This window comes from Pseudorasbora parva, chromosome 21 (assembly GCF_024679245.1).
Source record: "Pseudorasbora parva isolate DD20220531a chromosome 21, ASM2467924v1, whole genome shotgun sequence".
NCBI lineage: Eukaryota > Metazoa > Chordata > Actinopteri > Cypriniformes > Gobionidae > Pseudorasbora > Pseudorasbora parva.
Genome location: NC_090192.1, coordinates 18,893,720 through 18,914,582, shown reverse-complemented (window position 1 = coordinate 18,914,582; position 20,863 = coordinate 18,893,720). Strand labels below are relative to the sequence as shown.

The 20,863-nt window shown below is 37.2% G+C and overlaps 2 protein-coding genes across 5 annotated transcripts; one reads left to right on the top strand and one right to left on the bottom strand.

Annotated features, from left to right (window-relative positions):
• Positions 1-338: 338 nt before the first annotated feature.
• papss2b (3'-phosphoadenosine 5'-phosphosulfate synthase 2b) lies at positions 339-9,413 on the top strand. 4 transcript variants are annotated; one of them, XM_067429260.1, is made up of 13 exons: positions 339-395; positions 478-561; positions 1,796-1,910; positions 2,158-2,393; positions 2,497-2,635; positions 3,095-3,213; positions 3,347-3,460; positions 3,756-3,867; positions 4,597-4,802; positions 4,906-5,041; positions 5,584-5,852; positions 5,964-6,193; positions 8,513-9,413. In XM_067429260.1, exons 2-13 carry the CDS (start codon positions 535-537, stop codon positions 8,652-8,654), a joined length of 1,845 nt encoding a protein of 614 aa, XP_067285361.1. In that variant the 5' UTR covers positions 339-395; positions 478-534; the 3' UTR covers positions 8,655-9,413. The 4 variants fall into 4 exon arrangements, with proteins under 4 accessions (XP_067285361.1, XP_067285360.1, XP_067285364.1 ...); XM_067429259.1 differs by lacking the exon at positions 339-395 and having other exon boundaries at positions 405-561; XM_067429263.1 differs by lacking the exons at positions 339-395; positions 478-561; positions 1,796-1,910 and adding an exon at positions 1,921-2,061.
• On the bottom strand, positions 9,229-17,459 carry atad1b (ATPase family AAA domain containing 1b). The gene is made up of 10 exons (XM_067429264.1): positions 17,285-17,459; positions 15,997-16,184; positions 13,634-13,732; positions 13,396-13,516; positions 13,109-13,309; positions 12,882-12,988; positions 12,657-12,746; positions 11,698-11,748; positions 11,495-11,619; positions 9,229-10,506 (listed from the first exon to the last, which is right to left on the bottom strand). Exons 2-10 carry the CDS (start codon positions 16,168-16,170, stop codon positions 10,386-10,388), a joined length of 1,089 nt encoding a protein of 362 aa, XP_067285365.1. The 5' UTR covers positions 16,171-16,184; positions 17,285-17,459; the 3' UTR covers positions 9,229-10,385.
• Positions 17,460-20,863: the final 3,404 nt, after the last annotated feature.

The window sequence follows — 20,863 nt, the reverse complement described above, 5'->3', positions numbered from 1 at the left end:
ACCCCAGCTGAGAACGAGCAGCAATAATCATTCAATAATGTTTTTCCCCCCTTCATGTTTATACCGTAATATAAAGTCGTATATGTTGTAGGCTACTCAGAGTCGGAACCACTATTCCCGTAGTCCACTGTACAGTTCACTTGTATGCAAACCAGCTGAGTGAAAATCGTTTTTCGCGGAGTAACGTTAATGTGGGATAGAATAAATGCACTCGATAACGTCCACTAGTTTTTCTTACACTACCACTACAAATATCTGTCCCTCTCCCTCAACACTCTATTTGAGGACATATGTAGCGTTTTCGCTGTGAGAGAGATGTTGGAGTGTGTACTGAGAGAGTGGAGTCAGTGTGTGGAGTCGTGATGGTGACGTGAGCAGCGCACGCTGATCTGACGGTGGGAGGATTTCAGGAAGGGCGCTGAGTGCTACGTGTCCAGTTTATCCTGACTTCCACTAACTTCTCTTCTTTTGTGTTAGTCTCTGAAGGGTCACATCTTTATAAAGCTCCGGCCAGCGTGTTCGTGTTGTGGCATCATGTCTGGGTTGAAAAAACTGCGAACGGTACGTTTGCCCTTTTCTTTTGTTTCTTTCTCGCTAACTTACACTTTTTAAAAGTTGTATCGATACGAACTACGGAATTTCAACAGACTTTAAAACATCAGAAGGCTTTTGTGTTACTATGAATGGTTTTAAAGTACCAGTTTATTTTGAACAGCTTTAAACAAAGAGTTGCTCGAGTGATCCGTGTAACTTAGGGAGAACTTGGATAAATAGAGTGACAGCCACAAACACGAGTGTTTGCTTTTGGCAGAACGGATATTCAAAATGTAATTATGTGGTTATGTAGCAGGATGTTATGAATCAGGTTTATCCTTTTCATCACCTTGTCTTTTGACCTAAATTAATTTGTATGGCTGATGCTGTGCTTGGAGGCTTGTTAGGGGTCACGTCTTTTACACTTCAGTAGGTCTCTGTTTTACATGCCAGGACTATAATATGCATACCGAAACTATAATATGCATACCAAGTGTTTTCTGGTTATCTATCCACACAAACCCCATGTACGATTAATGTTATTTGTAACTCTGTTCTTTATGAAGCCACAATTTTTCATATCCTCAGTTAAAGGGACAGTTTACCAATGGGAATTAGCAAACCCCAGGTTTACTTGATTTCCTGTGTATACAACCAGCCGAGAGAGAGAGAGAGAGATGGCTCTGATCCATCTGGCCACCTCGTTGGCCTGCATGAATGGCCTTTTTTGTTTCTTCATTTCTCTTTCCAAAGTCCCTCCCTCGACAAGCCTGATGATGGAGTCAGATATACAGAAATATAATCCACAAGAACACAATTATTAAGATTATACTGTTCCAAAGAAAAATGTAATTGTGTTCTTTCATGATCAAATGGCTCTGAGAAGCAATATTATTTTTTCACAAAGTTATAATTAAAGGGACGTCTCATTCAAAAACATTCTAATAATTTAATTACTGTCATGTTGTTTCAAACCTTTATAAACTGTGTCTTTCTTCTGTAAAACATGAAGAATATCAGTAACAAAACGGCTTGGGTAACCTTTGACTTTCATAGAATGGACAAAAAACATTGATACAGTTCTAAAATATCTTCCTTTAGGTTTGTAATGGCATTACGCTGCATACTGGCACAGAATTTGCAACTATCCCTACCAACACCTTTGTGAATCTAAAGATGGAAATGATGCTTTAGGCTCAGATTTGAAAATTGTTCTCAAGCTTACTGTTCACATAATCTATATCATGTATATCCACTTTAGGACATGCAGAGAGCAACCAATGTTGTTTATCAGGCTCACCATGTGAGTAGAAGCAAGCGTGGCCAAGTGGTTGGGACCAGAGGTGGATTTCGTGGATGTACTGTTTGGCTGACAGGTGGGAATTTATCCTGTGAGACTTTCAGGAGAAAATGAGATGGAATCAAATTAAAAGGATAGTTCACTCAACAATGACAAACACTTACTCACCCTCATGTTCAGACCTGTGTGACTTCCTGTCTTCTGTGGAACAGAGATGATGAATGATAGTAACTATTCACATAAAATATGGCATCTTTTTTTCTATACAATACAAGTTTATGTATGTCGATTTAGGGTAGTTTAGTTCTATATTTTCTCTACAGGGCTATCTGGTGCTGGAAAGACTACAATTGGATTTGCTTTGGAGGAATATCTAGTTTCCCATGCCATTCCTTGCTACTCGCTCGACGGTGACAATATTCGACATGGCTTAAATAAGAACTTGGGCTTCACAGCCACAGACAGAGAAGAGAACATTCGACGTATTGCTGAGGTGGCCAAATTGTTTGCGGATGCCGGACTGGTTTGCATCACTAGTTTCATTTCTCCGTTCACAAAGGTTTAGTCATATTTATTGACATCAGAGGTTTCCAAATGATATGACTTTTAAGATTTTCAGAAACAGGATGCATTGAGAAGATGATTTTATGTGTGCTCAACAGGATCGAGATGATGCCAGGAAGATTCATGAGAAGGCAGGTCTGCCTTTCTTTGAGGTGTTTGTAAATGCCCCACTTGAGCTGTGTGAGAGTAGAGATGTCAAAGGACTTTATAAAAAGGCCCGTGCTGGAGAGATTAAAGGTATTTTAAAGATTTTTCAGGAAAATAAATCTATAAATGCATGGCTTTAAATGGAGTTTTACACAAAAAAGTAAAAAAAGAAAGTCATCATTTACTCAAAGATGTTACATTAAGATGTTCCAAACCTGAATTGATTTCTTTCTTCTGCTGAACACAAAAGAATGTTGGTAAACGAACGGTTGATGGGGCCCCATTGACTTCCATAGTATTTTTTGCTTGCATAATATGGAACTCCATGGGTCCCATCAATTGTTTAGTTATTCAAATTCTTCAAAATATCTTCTTTTATGTTCAGCAGCAGAAAGAAATTCATACAGGTTTGGAACTAATTGAGGATGAGTAAATGATGACTTTTAGGGGTGAACTATCCCTTTATTCATTTGGAGCAATCATTTGCCAAAAATGTGATTAACATGAGAATATTTAGAAAATGTTTAAACTAAACTTTTCATCATGTAGGTTTCACGGGAATAGACTCTGACTATGAGAAACCTGAAGCCCCTGAGCTTGTGTTGAAGACTGGAGAGCTCACTGTCAATGACTGCATTCACCAGCTTGTGGATCTCTTGAAGGAACAGGTGGGTCAGTCTTTCATTTTTGGTCATCAAATAGATAGTGTTTTGTCAGTTGGCCCTTTCTTCGTGCCTGCTGACAGACTGTCGGTATTCCGTTGAGAGAAAACGCCTCTGACCAGATGATTGGTTCTCACAGGACATAGTGCCCACTGGTGTGACTGAGGAAGTGAATGAGCTCTTTGTTCCTGAAAACAAGCTGGATCTGGTGCTGAGTGATGCCAATATACTCCCCACTGTAACCATCACGGAGGTAATGCAACCCTTCATGGACACACTCATGCCCTGCTGCTGTGGAAATCAACCGCCCTGCATGTTACACCACAGGCATTTCCTCACAGTTCAGTTAACTGAGTGCTTTTCACTGTAAGCTGCCGTTTGGAAACTGACATCTACTGCATAATTTACATTCTGCAACAGCAACTGAAAGACCTACTGTAGAAAAAATTAACTGTCACAAGTCATAGTTGTTATTTTATGGCAAACTGTCGTTCTTGTCATGAAAAAAATGAGAGTGCTGTTTGTGTGTTTTCACTTTGGTCTTGTAGCTGGATTTGCAGTGGGTGCAGGTTCTGGCTGAGGGGTGGGCGACTCCACTGAGGGGATTCATGAGGGAGAGAGAATTTCTGCAAGTCTTGCACTTTGGAACTTTGCTTGATGGTAAAGACATTTAAAAAATATTAAAAATATAAAATGTATATAATACACACAGACACACACTGCATTTTTTTTTGGTGTGTATGTATGTATGTATGTATAGGTAAATAAAAATATTTCTATTTCAAATAAATGCTTGAGAGAATCCTGAGGAAAAAATGGCTTAAAGTTGTCATAAAAATATAAAAATTGTGTAAAATTGTTTTAAAATAAACTTTTCAACATTGATAATTAATGTTTCACCAAATATTTGTTTCACCAAGCATATTAGAATGATTTCTGAAGGATTATGTTACACTGCAAAATTGAGTTATGACTGCTGACATTTCAGCTTTATATTTGAAAATATATAAAAAATAAATGCTGTATTTGAAATGTTATATTGTGAATATATTATATACAATATAATATTTCACAATATTATACTGTGAATATATTATCTACAATATTTTTACTGTATTTATGTTTAAATAAATATAGCCATGTTGACCATGAGACTTTTCAAAAACAAAAAAAAATATTTCCGATCCCAAACTTTTGAACGGCAGTGTATTTAATGTTGACTATTCATTTAATAATAACATACTTCTAATTAGTAATATTTAATCATTTACATTTACCTAGTTATTCAGTTAGTAGATTTTAGTTATTCTAATAATATCTAACATAACATGAAATAATTATATTATTATTGTAAATAATAAATAGTAATATTAATAATCTTTTGTTTAGGTGGGATCATCAACATGTCTGTTCCCATTGTGCTGCCTATATCCAAGGATGACAAGGAGAGGCTGGACGGTTGTACTGCATTTGCCCTAGAGTTCAAAGGTAAAAAAGTGGCAATCATGCGCAACCCTGAGTTTTATGAGCATCGTAAGGAAGAGAGATGCGCAAGGCAGTGGGGCACAACATGCCCGCAGCATCCATACATTAAGGTGAGAAGGGACATCTCTATGACATTGCTTTTATAACAGTATGTTTTATGTGCTAAATTAATACAGTCAGCCAATAAAATGAAACCTTTTATGCTTTGTGCAGATGGTAATGGAGAGTGGTGATTGGCTGGCCGGTGGAGACCTGGAGGTGTTTGAGAGACTTAGATGGAATGATGGTCTTGACCAATACCGTCTCACTCCACGTGAACTAAGACAGAAATTTAAAGAAATGAGAGCAGGTAAAAATAGATTTATGTTGAGAAAAAAAAGCTTGCATGTTAACAAAAGCATGCTCTTATTACAGTGAAGCACACTATAATGATGCTGTAACAAATTTTAAAGGGATAGTTCACCCAAAAATGAAAATTCTGTCCTCATAAACTCACTCTCAAGTTGTTCCAAACCTGTAGGAGTTTTTGTTCTGCTGAACACAAAAAATATATATATTTGGAAGAATGTTTGTAACAAAGCAAAGAAAACAACCATTGACTACCATAGTATTTTTTACCCTACTATAGTAGTGAATGGTTGTTCTCTGCTTTGTTACAAACATTCTTCCAAATATCTTTTTTTTTGTGTGTGTGTGTGTTTAGCAGAACAAAGAAACTCATACAACTTGAGGGTGAGTAAATGATGACAGAATTTTTATTTTTGGGTGAACTATCCCTTTAACACCGTTTTCATTTATGTTGTTTATGTTGCATATTTCAAGGCCATGTTTTTGTTTTTAAGTATTTGCTAGTGCGACAAAACACTCTGAAATTGTGTCTTTTCCCCACAGATGCCATTTTTGCATTCCAGCTGCGTAATCCCGTACACAATGGCCATGCGCTCCTGATGCAGGACACTAAGCGTCGTCTGCTAGAGCGAGGCTACAAGAAGCCTGTGCTGCTTTTGCACCCCCTAGGTGGCTGGACAAAAGAGGATGACGTACCGCTGGACTGGCGCATGAGACAGCATGCAGCTGTGCTTGAGGAAGGAGTGCTTGATCCAGAAAACACCATTGTGGCCATTTTCCCCTCACCCATGATGTATGCTGGGCCTACAGAGGTCAGATGTTACTCTGAAACAAAGAGTCAGTTTAATAAGAGCTTTTTAATACAAATATTTTGTGAGCCGAATCAAGTCTGAACAGGGCAAACATTCTGAATGTCCTTATAGGTACAGTGGCATTGTCGGGCCAGGATGATCGCAGGGGCCAACTTTTACATTGTAGGACGAGATCCAGCAGGTATGCCCCACCCGGAGACAAAGAAGGACATGTATGAGCCCACACATGGTGGGAAAGTGCTGACCATGGCACCAGGCCTCACCTCTCTAGAGATTATTCCCTTTAGAGTTGCTGCATACAACAGAGTTAAGAAGGCCATGGACTTTTATGACAAGGAACGGTGAGTAGATTTAATTTAATTTCAGCCCTCAAAACTGCACTGGGTTTCCGCAGGTCTTAAATTAAAGTCTTAATTTGACATTCTACAATTTAAGGCATTACATTTCTTAAATTGGAGCCGAAAGTCTTATAGGTCCCATTCTTCGCGATTCCATCTTTCAAACTTTAGTTAGTGTGTAATGTTGCTGTTAGAGCATAAATAATACCTTTAAAATTATAATGCTCAAAGTTCAATGCCAAACGAAATATTTTATTTAACAGAAGTTCCCTTTCAAAGCCTACAGCGAACGGAGTTTGGACTCTACACTCCTGCACTTCCTTGCTTGAATGACGCCACTAGAACCGTTTGTTGACTAACCCTCCGCCCACAAGAACACGCAAAATAGGGGGTGTGGTCTTGTTGCTCTCCCACGTGGAGAAGTGCGCATTCAGCGCTTGCGTCTCCCCGTTATGGTAAGAGGCGGGACCTTTCCGGGCAAAGTGCGCTAAGCTGCTGTCCAATCACAACACGGGAAGCGCTGGCCCAATCAGAACTCGTTACGTGTTTCTGAAGGTGGGACTTCATAGAACAAGAAAATCATTAGGCCGTTTTTAGGACAGAGGAAACAGCGCTGTACAGATAAGTAAATTGTGTGAAAAATACTGTTGTTTTTTTTTACACGCGAAACATGAACTCATGTTATATTGCACACTGTAAACATAATCAAAGCTTCGAAAACACGCGAAGAATGGGACCTTTAAATTTAATATCATGGAATTATTATATTATTAGCCTGGCTCTGCTCTCCTACGTACTTCCACTCAATTTTGGTTTTCCTTTAGTACTCTGTCTGGGATGGCAGTACATTCTCAGGTTTTCTCAGATCAAATTTTAACTAGTCCAATTAGCGAACAGAGGGAGTGGCTTAGAACGATGACGTTGATGTTGTGCGGTACAGTCTATGGTTTGAAATGACACCGGTATGTCACGACCAAACGTTAGCAATTGGTTATGGCAGATCCAATAGTTTAAACTTCAGCCGATTACCCCCCACCGCCTTCAAGGAAGTTAATGCTTGTCAATGGAGAGTAGCCAGACTCTCTGTACAAATAAAATGTACAAGATTCTGGTTGGACCAGGCTATATAATTTTGGCTCTGAATTCCACAATGCAGAAAAAAGTACAGAATACAACCTTTATAATTATAAGAAATGTTTCACCAAATCAGCATATTAGAATGATTTCTGGGTATACTTGCTATAGGGTTAAGCATGTAATCATGCGTAATATACTGTTATTACCATAGCAAGTACATTTAGCAAACACAGTGTAAAATTAAGTGTTAGCCAATCATTACAGAAACCCATTATAATGACACATTTAGCTTTGTGTTCTTTTAAAGTGAAATAACACCTATTATTATATTCCTCTCTCATATCTCTGACTACTCTCCATTTCATTCATTTTGAACTTTATTTGTACTATATTGTTTATCAAGAATAAGTATTAGTTTTTCTCAATTGCTAAAACTAAACCCTATTGTCTGAACCAAATGCTCAGTTGCCTGAACCCACTGATTGAATCAATCACTCTTTTGGCAAAACCATAAGCACTTTTCACCTGTTTAGACACAACTTGCCAACACATTTTCATTGTGATGCACCCGTGCTGCATAATGGTGAGCACATGTGACAAAAGTCAAACACAATTAAAGCACAGATGTCACCACTTGAACACACCAACTCAAAATGGATCACACTTGTGGCTAATGATGTGAGGGAACATATACAGTAAGCCAGTTCAGAGAGTACTGGTTTGTGAGGCCCTACAATGGATAGAAATCTGAGAGTAAGAGTACTGTACACAAGTGGCAAACGCATAAGATTTCTGTTTTGTCTTTTTGTACAAGTGTTAAATGCACAGGGTTTTTGTTTTGTTTTGCAACATGCATTTAACCTACAGTGAACAATAAACATTTATTTCTCCAGCTTCATGTCCTGAGCATTGTGTTTTCTATTTTTCTACGTAGTGTTTAGTGACTGTTCAGTAGTGTTTTTAATTTTGATCGACTCGTGGCACGATTTGACAACATAGTTCAGTTTTGAGCACAGATTGAACTGTTTTGTGGTGAAAGTTTGGTTTTGCAAGAAGAGTCGAAGGCTTTATGAATGTAACTTGAAAATTGGGTTTTGTGTTCACAGTTTAGAGAAAAGGAGAACAGCTTTCAAGAAATGTGTCTTAGCAATCGAGAAAAACTGTAAAATAACCACTGAAATTTATAGACATTTGTGTATACAACAGCAGCTCAAGTCAACTGCATTTCTGTTTTGTTTTTTTTAGACACGGTGAATTTGAGTTCATCTCAGGGACCAAAATGAGGAGCCTTGCCCGCAGCGGGGAGAACCCCCCTGATGGTTTCATGGCCCTCAAAGCGTGGAAAGTCCTAGCTGAATACTATAGCTCTCTACAGAAGGACCAGTGAACAAAAGACACTGGAATTTATGCAGATATAACATTTATAGAAAGGTGCATTTATATACTACAATCCTATATTGTAGTATGTTTTTTAACACAAATAAATCTTTATTAGACTCACATGCACCACACATTTTTAGATAAATGCTATCTATTTTTATCCCCTGGAATTTACTTAAAAATACAGTCTATTTTGTTCACGGGATCTGACACACACCTACTGCTGTTTCAGATGTTATATACTTTTAGTCTGATCAATGTATGCCTGACAGTAATAGGACCAATATTTTGCCTACCTCAACTGGAGTTTTATTCGGATAAGTGCTTGTCTTGGCAGTATTTCCACCTGTAGAAAATGTCTTGTTCTCATTTTAAACAGATAATTATTTAACATTCTTTATAAGAACATTCAGTACTGGCAGCAGAGTAAAACCACAGTATTTTCATGCACCTCCATGTGCCTTATGTAAATGTTGCATTTCTGTTACATTCCCTAATGGATGAGTTACTGTAAAGAGTGATGTATGAATGCGAAAGATTGTGTTGAATGCATAAACATGAAACTCTTGAGGAATCCAATGTGAAGGAACAAGAGCATATTTATTGTCTTGCCATTTTCCTATCGGACCAACCTAAACATATTTATTGTATTACAGGAAATGTATGTACTTCATTCTACTTTTTGTGCAAACTTGTGAGATTTACACATAATTTCTTACAATATTTGATACAATGGCAGTAATTCCAATAAACTACGGTAAGCGAATATGATGGTCATCCAATTCTTGTACAGTGTAAACAAAATTTTTAAATATATTCTTCTAAACACATTAAAACCAAAGAGAGCAATAGACCATTTTGGATTAGGAAACCTAATAACTGAAAAATGTTTGTATACAATTGTTTATTGTATTGTCAGCATTCTAAAATGGTGCATCAATCCACAAACGTTTCTATAGAAGAATATTCTTTCTTTCCACTTATTTAATTCTCCTTCGCCCATTTAAACCCCAGAAATGACACCTGACTGATGAATACATGCGTAACAGCAGCGGCTTGGTACCGGCTCCAAATATTTTGTGCAGGTATATTTAATGTTTCACAAATAAATATTTATACAACAGGCCATCTTACTCTCTCTAATCTGGGCTAAATTTAACACTTATTCAATGTTAGAAGGCCAACAAGTCTATAGACACATCATTCAAATCATTCACTCACTGGGGCAAAACAAACAGTTGAAAGTTGTTAAAATTGTTACTGAACACTTTGTTCTTACAGATCAGCTGAAATGTTACGTACTGTTGATGTAAAAATAATTATTGCAGGGGAAATTAGATGATTTATGCATAACTGGAAATAGTAACTGCACTGTTATCCAGCTTCATAAACATCTCACAGGGTTTTATAGAACAAACCACCCAAACCCAAAGCTATAAATACAAACTCAATGGATCTCATTCTTGGAACAAGCAGAATGAGTTTTATGTAAATCTTTCATAAAGTGTCCTATTGACTCAAATGTGACGGTTTGCTTTTTTTGAATAAGGCTTATTGATTGTATGGCAAAAACAAAGTAAGGAAATTACAGTGCAAAAAAAGATAATTAGAGAGAAAAAAAACTCAATTCCACTATTTATAAATCCTGAGTTCCCTCTTTTACAACACATGACATGATATGCCAAAAAAAGAAAAAACAAATTTAGTTTCTTGTTCTTTTAAAACAGCAGCATCACATTCAGTCCAGTGGTACGTGCATAAACGCCTCTTGCACTCCTGCTGATTTGGACTTCTTCATCTTCTCGATTGCCCTCTGCAAGTCTTCCTGCCTGATGGGACGGATGAAGTCTTCCACTGGACTGACATGGGATGGAGGAGAATTAATAAAGATTAATAATACAATTTAGAGTAGTTTTACTTTCTACTCAAGTCAATTTTTAAGTATATACTTTATCAGTGTTTTTCTTTAGAAAACTTTTACATTCCAAAACATAATATAAAATGTCATACTTTTTACTGCACTACATTTCATAAATAAAAGGTATTGTTTTCTTACCTTTAATACTTTATTACATTAAAAATATAGTAATTTCTTACTTGTACTTAAGTGTATCAAAGTTAAAAGTATACAGTACTACATTTTTAATGTAATTATTAAATAATATTTAATATAAAAATGTTTTGGCTGTAACTACATTATGTTTTGGAATGTTGCGAAGTAAAAGTTTTCCACAGAAGAACATTGATAAATTATATATACATGAAAAACAAAATTACTTAGAAAGTAAAAATACTTCAGTACTTTCCGACTCTGCCCAAACTTCAGATAAATATAAAATCAGAGCCTGTTGTTTTCTGTGCTATTTTTGAGTCTGAGGTAAATCGTACTGTCATCTACATTAATCCAGATACATTTGAAAATGTTTTTTTTTTACGTGTCGTTCACTAGCATTTTCCAAAAGTTTCTAATCCACACAAAAATGTCTCAAAACACTTAAATCACCAGATGAGATGATACTGAGAGAGCAGACAAAGTCAAGTCTAAAATACAAGGTCATGTTTTGATGCAGGACTGCAATTATGAGTACATTTTCTGTCATCTTCACAGGAATGTAATATGAAGATTATTCAAAGGAAAATGTATCTTCTTTAACAACACTATGAAAGCGAATAGCAGGCACAACCTAACATGCGTCATCGGTTTCAAATACCTCCATTTTCGTTGTCCACACTACAACACGAAAACAGAGTTTTCAAATTTATCCACTTGGGCGAGCAGTCTCAGTGTGGACGGAAGGCCAAAACGGAAATAGAAAAAAAACCTTTTCAGTGTGGTTAAGTGTTTACCTTTCTTGATGCACAAAGTCACGCACACAAAGCAGAGCAGCATCTCGGCACATCTCTCTGAGGTCACTTCCTGAGAATCCATCAGTCTGTTTTGCAATTTCACCTAAGTCCACAGCAGACTCAACCTTCAGAAAATGAAAAAAAAAAAAAAAATTCAGCATTTGCAATTTCCAATAGCAACAACAGTCTAATTAAATACTTACATTTTCATTCTCCAGGATCAGTTTCAATATGTCTTTCCTCTGCTTGCCATTCTAAATACACACAAAAAATTATTACTTAAGTACTACACAGTTTAATGATTCAATAGTAAAATTGAACATTTAATTTAAACCATCAAACATACATAGCAAAATGTTTGGCATGCCTGCCTTTACATGCACATAATTTTAATGACATCCCATTCTTAATGAGTTGGCCCACCATTTACAGCTATAACAGCTTAAACTCTTCTGTTTTCCACAGGGTTTAGTATTTGTGAGGCCACTGATGTTGGATGAGAATTCGTCCATCAGATTAGTAGACAGATAAGTGTGATTCATCACTCTAGAGAAAACATCTCCACTGCTCTAGATTTCAGTGGTGGCGTGCTTTACTCCACTGTATCCGATGCATTGCATTGCACTTGCTTGATGATGTAAGGCTTGGATGCAGCTACTCAGCCATGGAAACCCATTCCATGAAGCTCTCTACGCACTGTTCTTGAGCTAATCTGAAGGCCACACGAAGTTTGGAGGTCTGTAACTATTCATTGATTCTGCAAAAATTTGGTCACTTCTGTGCACCGTGTACCTCAGCATGCTCTGACCCCATTCTATGATTTTATGTGTCTGATTTTATGAGTTGCTGTTGTTCCCAACTGATTCCACTTTGTTATAAAACCACTAACAGTTGACCGTGCAATATTTAGTATTGAGGAAATTTCATGAATGCTTATTGCACAGGTGTCAACCTATCACGGTATCATGCTTGAATTCACTGAGCTCCTGAAAGCAATCCATTCTTTCAGAAATGTTTGAAGAAGCAGTCTGCATGGCGAGTGCTTGATTTTATACACCCGTGGCCATGCAAGTGATTGGAATATCTGAATTCAATGATCTGAAGGGGTGTCCTAATACTTTTGGCAATATAGTGTTTATTGAGCTAAAATCAGTGAACTTACTGGCTGATTGATGTGAAATCTTGTAGGCATCCTTCGGAGTATAGCAGTATCAAGATCTTGTGGCCGATTGGTTGCTCCCATTATTATGACCTTTAAGAACACAATCACAACATCAGTTAGAATAGAAAAGGAAACTGATTTGAATCTTGGGTCACTGATCAAACTAGTAAAGCTCACAAAAAATTGTACAAAGTAAAATGAATGTACAAAGATGCAGAATTGTACCTGGCAGTTGAAGTCAGTTTCCAGCCCATCCCATAAGCTCATGAACTGAGCCTTCATCATGGCAGTGGCCTCATGGTCTGAACTTGAGCGATTCCTCAAAAAGGAATCTAGGACATGAAGAGGAATAGAGTTAATTAAACAAAATGACAAATATACAGAATCATCCTACTGGCATGTCAATATTAGGGGGTGAATGAAGGAAATGCAAAGCATAAAAAAGCATTTACCAATCTCATCAATGAAGATAATAGAGGGCTGTAGCTTGATGGCCAGAGAAAACACGGCTGCGGCTAGTTTCTGGGACTCCCCGTACCATTTATCAGTGAGAGTGGATGGCTGCAGGTTGATGAAGCGGAATCCAGCCTCTTTGGCGGTAGCCTTGGCTATAAGAGTTTTCCCACAGCCTGGAGGTCCATACAGCAACACACCTGAGAAGATGACAGGCAAACCACCTCAGAATAAAGTGTGGAGTTGAGCATTGAGCTGAGGGAAATATTTCCATCCTAGTGCCTACCTTTGGGAGGTTGAAGAAGTCTGGATCCTTCAAACAGATGTCTCTTCTGGATCGGAAGTATAACAGTGTCTTTCAGTTCAGTTATGACTTCATCCAGACCTGCAATGTCATGCCATGTAATCTGTGAACACACATAAATGATTTGTGTAACTTGCATTCTCTTAACAAAACAAAACTAGACTGTGATAGAAACAATTAATACTGGTAAATAAAGTCAGATGGTGGCATCATTCCTCACCTGCATAGTCAATGGATCCACAAGATGAGCTGCAATACTCATCTCATATTCAGAAAGCTTTACATTCTGCACTCCAATCTGCCGCATGAGTTTCTCTGCCTGTCGGGGCAACAAAACTTCACATTATAAAACTCCAGCCTTTGGTAATGCTAAGGTTTGTCAAAAGTTACATAAAACTTGCAACATAATCAATTAAGCATAGGGTTGGGTATCGTTTTTACGATACCAGTGTCACACGTTACTTTTAAAACGGTACCGGTGCCTGAACCGATACTTTTAATAAAAAAAGAGCCACAAAACAATGTGCGATGACATTAAAGAATGGCTTTTTATTGAAATGTATTATTATTATTTTCCTATAAAAAAATACACAAACTATGTCATGAACACCTGATCTGATTTTCAAATATATGTAAGTGAATGTGTGTTAGTTGATTTATAATGCGCGATGGGCTCCACCATTTTAAATCCATTGATGTATTTACATCATATCTCACAAAATACACGAAAGTAATGCTGCGTTCCAGGCAGGTGTTTGAGCCCTTAAGTTACGACTTCAAACCACAACTCACAACTTTGTAGCATTTCTAGGCGCAGTTATGCCAAACTGCCTGAGCGCAAGGAATTGTGGTAGCTAGATGTAAACAGAGCATGGCGGACTATACATGGTTTAAAGCTCATTTACAATCATTTCTATCCCCAAAGGTGCTTACTTCTTGCTTATCTGAGGGAAACGGAGAAGGAAAAAAACAGCGCATAAGGCAAGAGAAGCTGTTATATTGCTGTTACATTGGTGGTGGTTGAGGAGATATATTTAAAATCCCCCCTTCTATATTTAAAGCGCTTTGAGTTCCTAGAAAAGTGCTATATAAATGTAACAAATTATTATATATGGAAGCCCGTTTCCGCCACTAAATAAAAAAAATTAATAAGTAATCGCGACTTTTTATCTCAGAATTCTGACTTTTGCGATTTATAAAGTCACAATTTTGACTATTTCTTACAATTGGGAGGTTTAAAGTCAGAATTCTGAGATATAAACTCACAATTGTGTGATATAAAGTCAGAATTCAGACTTTTTTCTCACAATTGCGAGTTATAAAGTTAGAATTCTGTGATAAAAACTCAAAATTCTGTGATATAAAGTCAATTGCATGATATAGTCACAATTCTGACTGAGAAAAAAAGTCAGAATTGTGACTTTACATTACGCAATTGCGAGTTTATTTCTCAGAATTTTGACCTTATAACTCGCAATTGCGGGAAAAAAGTTAGGACTGTGACTTTATATCACGCAATTGCGAGTTTATAACTCAGAATTCTGACTTTATAACTCGCAATTGTGAGAAAAAAGTCAGAATTGTGACTTTATATTACGCAATTGCGAGTTTATTTCTCAGAATTTTGACCTTATAACTCGCAATTGTGAGAGAAAAAAAGTCTGAATTCTGAGATAAAATGGATAGACTGTAAAAAATTTTGGACGACTCGACATCATCCGTTTCCGCTTGCCAGAGTTGAAGCTTTCAGACGGCCTGCACGGCGCTGACATCTTGGGACCGAGTCTGCGCAGTAGTGATTTCGGGACCGGAGTTGCGCAGTAAAGAGCAGGAAGTAGAGCAGGAAGTACAGTCGCGATATCAAAAGCCCGCCCACACTCTCGCAGATGCAGAACAATTAATTATGTTGGTGTGAAATAAACAGTTATGGAAATGTAGAAATTAAAGCTAAAGCTCCAATCTGCTCCTAAAAATCCCGAAAAAAGTTTGTTAGTGCCTCAGTGACAATACACACACACCCGTTTTTATAGCACCAAATAACTAACTAAAACTAAACTTATTTTAAAAATGAACACTTGAAATGAAATCATCATGATGATAAACTGCCTACAATGACATAAACTAACTTTGGGGGGGGTATTTGAAGTGTAATTTTTTTTTGTTTTGTCTGCCTCGCGTCCATTATAAAACACAGAGGGGCAACTATACTGGGACCGGTCACCGGGGGGCGATCGAGGTGCGAAAGCTTCAGTTTCTGAGAGAGGTACTGCAGGCTTGGTAAATAGTCTCAAATGTTGTCCTCCCCAAATCATTAATGGATGAGATTCTTAAAAAAATCATGTTATAGACATTGTATTCATAAAGCACAATTTCTACATAATGGAATATTTCAGAGCTGAGCAGGACAACATTATATTTAACACCAAACTTTTTTGTACTGACAGAACTTCCCAAACCTTCCAAGAAACTAGGTATAATATTTGGAGTCAGTTATATTACATATTAGTTTTCCAAACTTGGAAATCACCATAACTCCTTGATAATCCCATAAAAATTATATTTCCTTGAAATTAAACTGCATACCTGTTTTTGCGCCTCAACTTTCTGTTTTCTTGTTGGATCAATAGCATCAACCATCCACTTTATTGTAAAATAAGTGACAGCACCAAATATTGTGAGGCGGAAAAGTAAACCTATGACCTCATTCCGGCCCAAAGGGCGAGTGATATTGTCTGTTGGAATCTCTTTCAATACCATCTTCTCACATTTACCTGCAAAAGAAACACAATGTAAAATGTATTAGTACAAATTTAGGGGGCTCTAGGAAATTATTCATTTTACTTTTTACTTACTTTCATCTACAAAAACATCATCTGCAATAAGCTGTTCAGACGAAAGTATGGGGCCGTCACAATACTCATAAATGCAGTCTTGGCTATTTGAAAGCTTGCAGGCAGTAAGACTGTCCGGGGTATGAAAAATGCTCAGATCTCTACTGCATCAGACCAGTATTTTGCTGAACTGTACCACAATATCTTATATTGGTTTTGTACTTTAATTGAACAGATTTTAAAATGAGACCTGTATCCATCATTCATCACATTTAGGAGCGGCCTGAAATTATGAGATGTCAAGAAAAGTTTTTTAAGTGTCAATTAAATTAATGTTTTATTACATATAATTTGGTAGTAAAGCATAGTTGTATTGTTGCAGAACGACTTTTTATCACTTAATTAGAAACACCTCAATTAATAAATGGTGTCTTCTGTTACATAGAGACTTCGAAACAGACATCACTTAGAGTGCAAAGTATAGAAAATCTGAATGTGAAAATAAAGAACTGTACAACTACAACTGTAAATAAAAAACTGTTGCATTTTTACAACACAAAGATGTAGTGTTGTCCCATCGGGTAATCAAAAAAGTTCGTCTTCACCCACAATATTAGAACATTTCAGCCAAATACAGGAAATACATCAGTAAGTAGACAAGTGCAAAGACAGCCGGTGTGGGTATTAGGACAGGTTCTATATTTGTTGGCAGAGGCAACAATTCCATCTCTGTGGTGAATTCAATAAAGTGTTTACACCATGTTACGCTCCACTGTTAAAAAAACAGCCAGTTTTAAAATGACAAGAACAGCTGTCCAGAGTAATGTATTAAATGAAAATATATACACAGCACAGACTTCTTCACTTCTACAATTCTTCTTCTACATTCTATACGCGAAGTAGGCACATTTCAGTCAAATCTCACTTGTTCTAAAAATCAGATGATGTGTCAGCGCAATTTGCTTTCATTTCCACTGAAGAGCTGATGTTACTGAAATGAGGATATTGTGACCTTCCTGTATATCAAACAGATCACTTACCGGAAGCGTCTTTAATATTGGGTCTTGGAAAAAACGTTTAAGAATGCAGCTTCCTTTTAATCAAATGATTCATTTACTTCCAGAAATCAGACTTTTGTACCACATATTGGGCTATTATTCATCCACCTTCTTCTTCTTCGAAGTCTTCTTCCGCTTCTTCTTCTAAATTTTAATGGCGGTTGGCAAAGCAGTTTAGGTGCATTACCGCCACCAACTGGATAGGAGTCTGGAGCGCCGTTATACTTGCCTGTTAAAATGATTTGTGTTTTTGAAAGTGTCGTTTGTTGTCCATGTTTTGTTTTCTTAAGAATTGTGTGTTTTTAGATGCTAGCCTCTATCAGGGACTGTTTTGTGAATATAAAATGGGAGGAGGATAAAGATACTGCAACACTGCTTAAAGGGACAGTTCACCCACAAATGAAAATGATCCTATAATTTACTCACCTTCAAGCCATTCTAGGTGTAGGGGTGAGCGGGGCATACCCTGACGCGGGGTTATATCTGTTAACAGTTGATATCGTTCTTTAAAGCTGATCTAACCAGCAGAAGACAGGAGCTGGGTTTAAATCCCACACCAGTTGCACAGGTGGGGCATGTTATAACATTTAACATATAACATAACATATATAACATATATAACATGTTATAACATATAACATTGCATTACAACAACGAGCCCTATTAGAACTATCCTATTACATTCTATACTTTTATTAATTCTATTGAGAAACCATGAGAAAAGGGGAATAAAGACTAAATGAGAAGAGTAAATGTTCAGAAATTATTAATTATTATTTTTTAATGCTGTATAGCATTTATTTTGCAGCATTTTTTTATTTATGAAAAATGCCATTAGCCTATTTTATATAAAAAGTGGATAATTGTATTTTATTGACTAAATATTTTAGTTTGTTGTGTGTGTGTATATATATACGACAAACTAAATATATTGGATGCTTCCAATATATATATTGAAAGCATCAATTTGATCAACGGATCCAACTTTTTTGGAATCAAGTTTGTAGAATTGATGCATTGTTACATTTTTAGAGACACGCAGACAAGATTGACAAGATGACAAGATTAGAGGGTTATATTGATCCCGAAAATAGGAACCAAGCAAAATGGCAAAATATCGCAAATGGACAAGCAACAGAGTACCCGGCTTCAAGAAAGTTAACTCTTGTCAATGGAGAGTAGCCAGACTGTCTGTACAAATGAAATGTACGAGAGCCTGGTAGGATTTTTAAACATGTTTTAAAAATTCGGGGAGTCAGCCAAATCATGCACAACTACTTCACATAGGCTATCTATGAGTATTATTAGGCTATAGCTCAGTGGCTGCAACCATACGTGCTTACACTCTCTCACACTCTCGCTCTCTTCCAAGTGTCCGAATTCGCACAGCGTACACGCACCTTAACAAAACAAAATCAATGTGACTCTGCTATTGAGAAGAAATAATGCAACCTTGGCCTTTACTCCTTGAGTTCTCTCCATCGCTGGCAAGCTGATACTGCTTGCCTGATAGTAAGTCTTCTTTTGTTCCACAGACATCTTCCAAATTTGTTTTTTTATCTACCATATCTCTCTTTCTGTCGTTGTGCACTGACTGAGCTCTTATTCCCAGACACACTCCTTACTGCTGATTGGCTATAAGTTTGTTTTGGTACTTGGCCATAGACACTTTTCTAAAGCATTTTTGAAAGAAAGGCTCAAACAGTAACTGAAATGCACTTAAAAAGTAAATAATATTTTCATATTTCTTCATTTACTAATACAGACTTAAACTCTTCATAAAATATCACTAACCAGAAATGTAGTGGGTTTGTAAATGTTGTTTAAAAAATGAAAGTTTTTCCTGCCAGCGATCACGAGCACATACTGTGCTCACTGCAGTCACACCCTCATAACCAGCGACGGGCCCTTTGGAAATATATCAGTTAGCCTATTCTGTTTGAATGCTGTAAACAGGGAAAACTACATCATCAGACAAAGACACAACATTTATTAAATAAAAACATATTTATTTAATGGTGTTGTTATATTTCATTTGCAATAACATTGTAGACTTTTATAAAGACACAACTTATTTCCCTTGGGGTAAAGAACCTTGGAGTAAAGATGGATAGTGATCTTCACCTAGAGAAACAGATAAACTCTGTAAAAGCTAGTTTCTTTCAACTTCTACTTACCAAATTGAAGCCATTTCTATCTTTCAAAGATTTGGAGAGGGTTATACATGCTTTTATCACCACTCGCCTGGATTATTGTAATGCTTTATATATAGGAGTTAACCAGGCCTCTCTTTCTAGATTGCAAATAGTTCAGAAGGCTGCCGCTCGACTCCTTACAGGAACCACGTCAGAGTGGCTCCCAGCCTTGACAGTTTTAAATCACGACTTGAAACTCACTTTTATTCATTGGCCTTTAAACCAGCCTGAGAGTTAATTTCTGCATTTTATTATTTTAGTTTGTCACTTGTTTAAACTGTGTATTGTGTTCATGTTATGTGTTTTTTTTTTATTTGTTGCAATTATGTCAGTGTCCAGCACTTTGGCTAACCTCGGTTGTTTTAAATGTGCTTAACAAATCAAATTGTATTGTATTGACCTACAAAATAAATAATTTCAATAAATAAATAAATAAATTTCACCATGACGATAATATTCCCATACCCAGTCTGTGTATGACGCCAAATGTTTCTTATTGAAATTAATGGAGCACCCAGCGCGTCGAAAAATTACGCCAAGGGACCCTTTAGCATCTTCATTGTGAAGCAGAAGGCACTTGACCATGCTTCGGATTTTGACGCCTTGGGAGTGAGAATGGGTTGCGACAGGACACCAAACAGTATAAACTTTCAAGAAACATAACAGTCGTCACATGTGACATTCTGATCTCTGTCTGCCCACCAATATACCCTCTATTGGCAAAGAAGAGCCAACAAAGAATACAGGAAGATTTCAACAGGAAATGGAATAAGCATAAAAAATAAGCATAAAGAATAAGATAACCAGAGAAAAAACGCTGCACAAAGAGAAAGGTGACCGGACCCTGAGGAAGATTTTGGAGAAGGACCGATTCCAGACCTTGGGGGACCTGCGGAAGCAGTGGACTGAGTCTGGAGTAGAAACATCCAGAGCCACCGTGCACAGGCGTGTGCAGGAAATGGGCTACAGGTGCTGCATTCCCCAGGTCAAGCCACTTTTGGGCTACAGAGAAGCAGCACTGGACTGTTGCTCAAATTTTGCATATCATTCAGAAATCAAGGTGCCAGAGTCTGGAGGAAGACAAGGGAGAAGGAAATGCCAAAATGCCTGAAGTCCAGTGCCAAGTACCCACAGTCAGTGATGGTCTGGGGTGCCATGTCAGCTGCTGGTGTTGGTCCACTGTGTTTTATCAAGGGCAGGGTCAATGCAGCTAGCTATCAGATTTTGGAGCACTTCATGCTTCCATCTGCTGAAAAGCTTTATGGAGATGATTTCGTTTTTCAGCACGACCTGGCACCTGCTCAATGCCAAAACCACTGGTAAATCACTTGGTATTACTGTGCTCAATTGGCCTGCCAACTCTCCT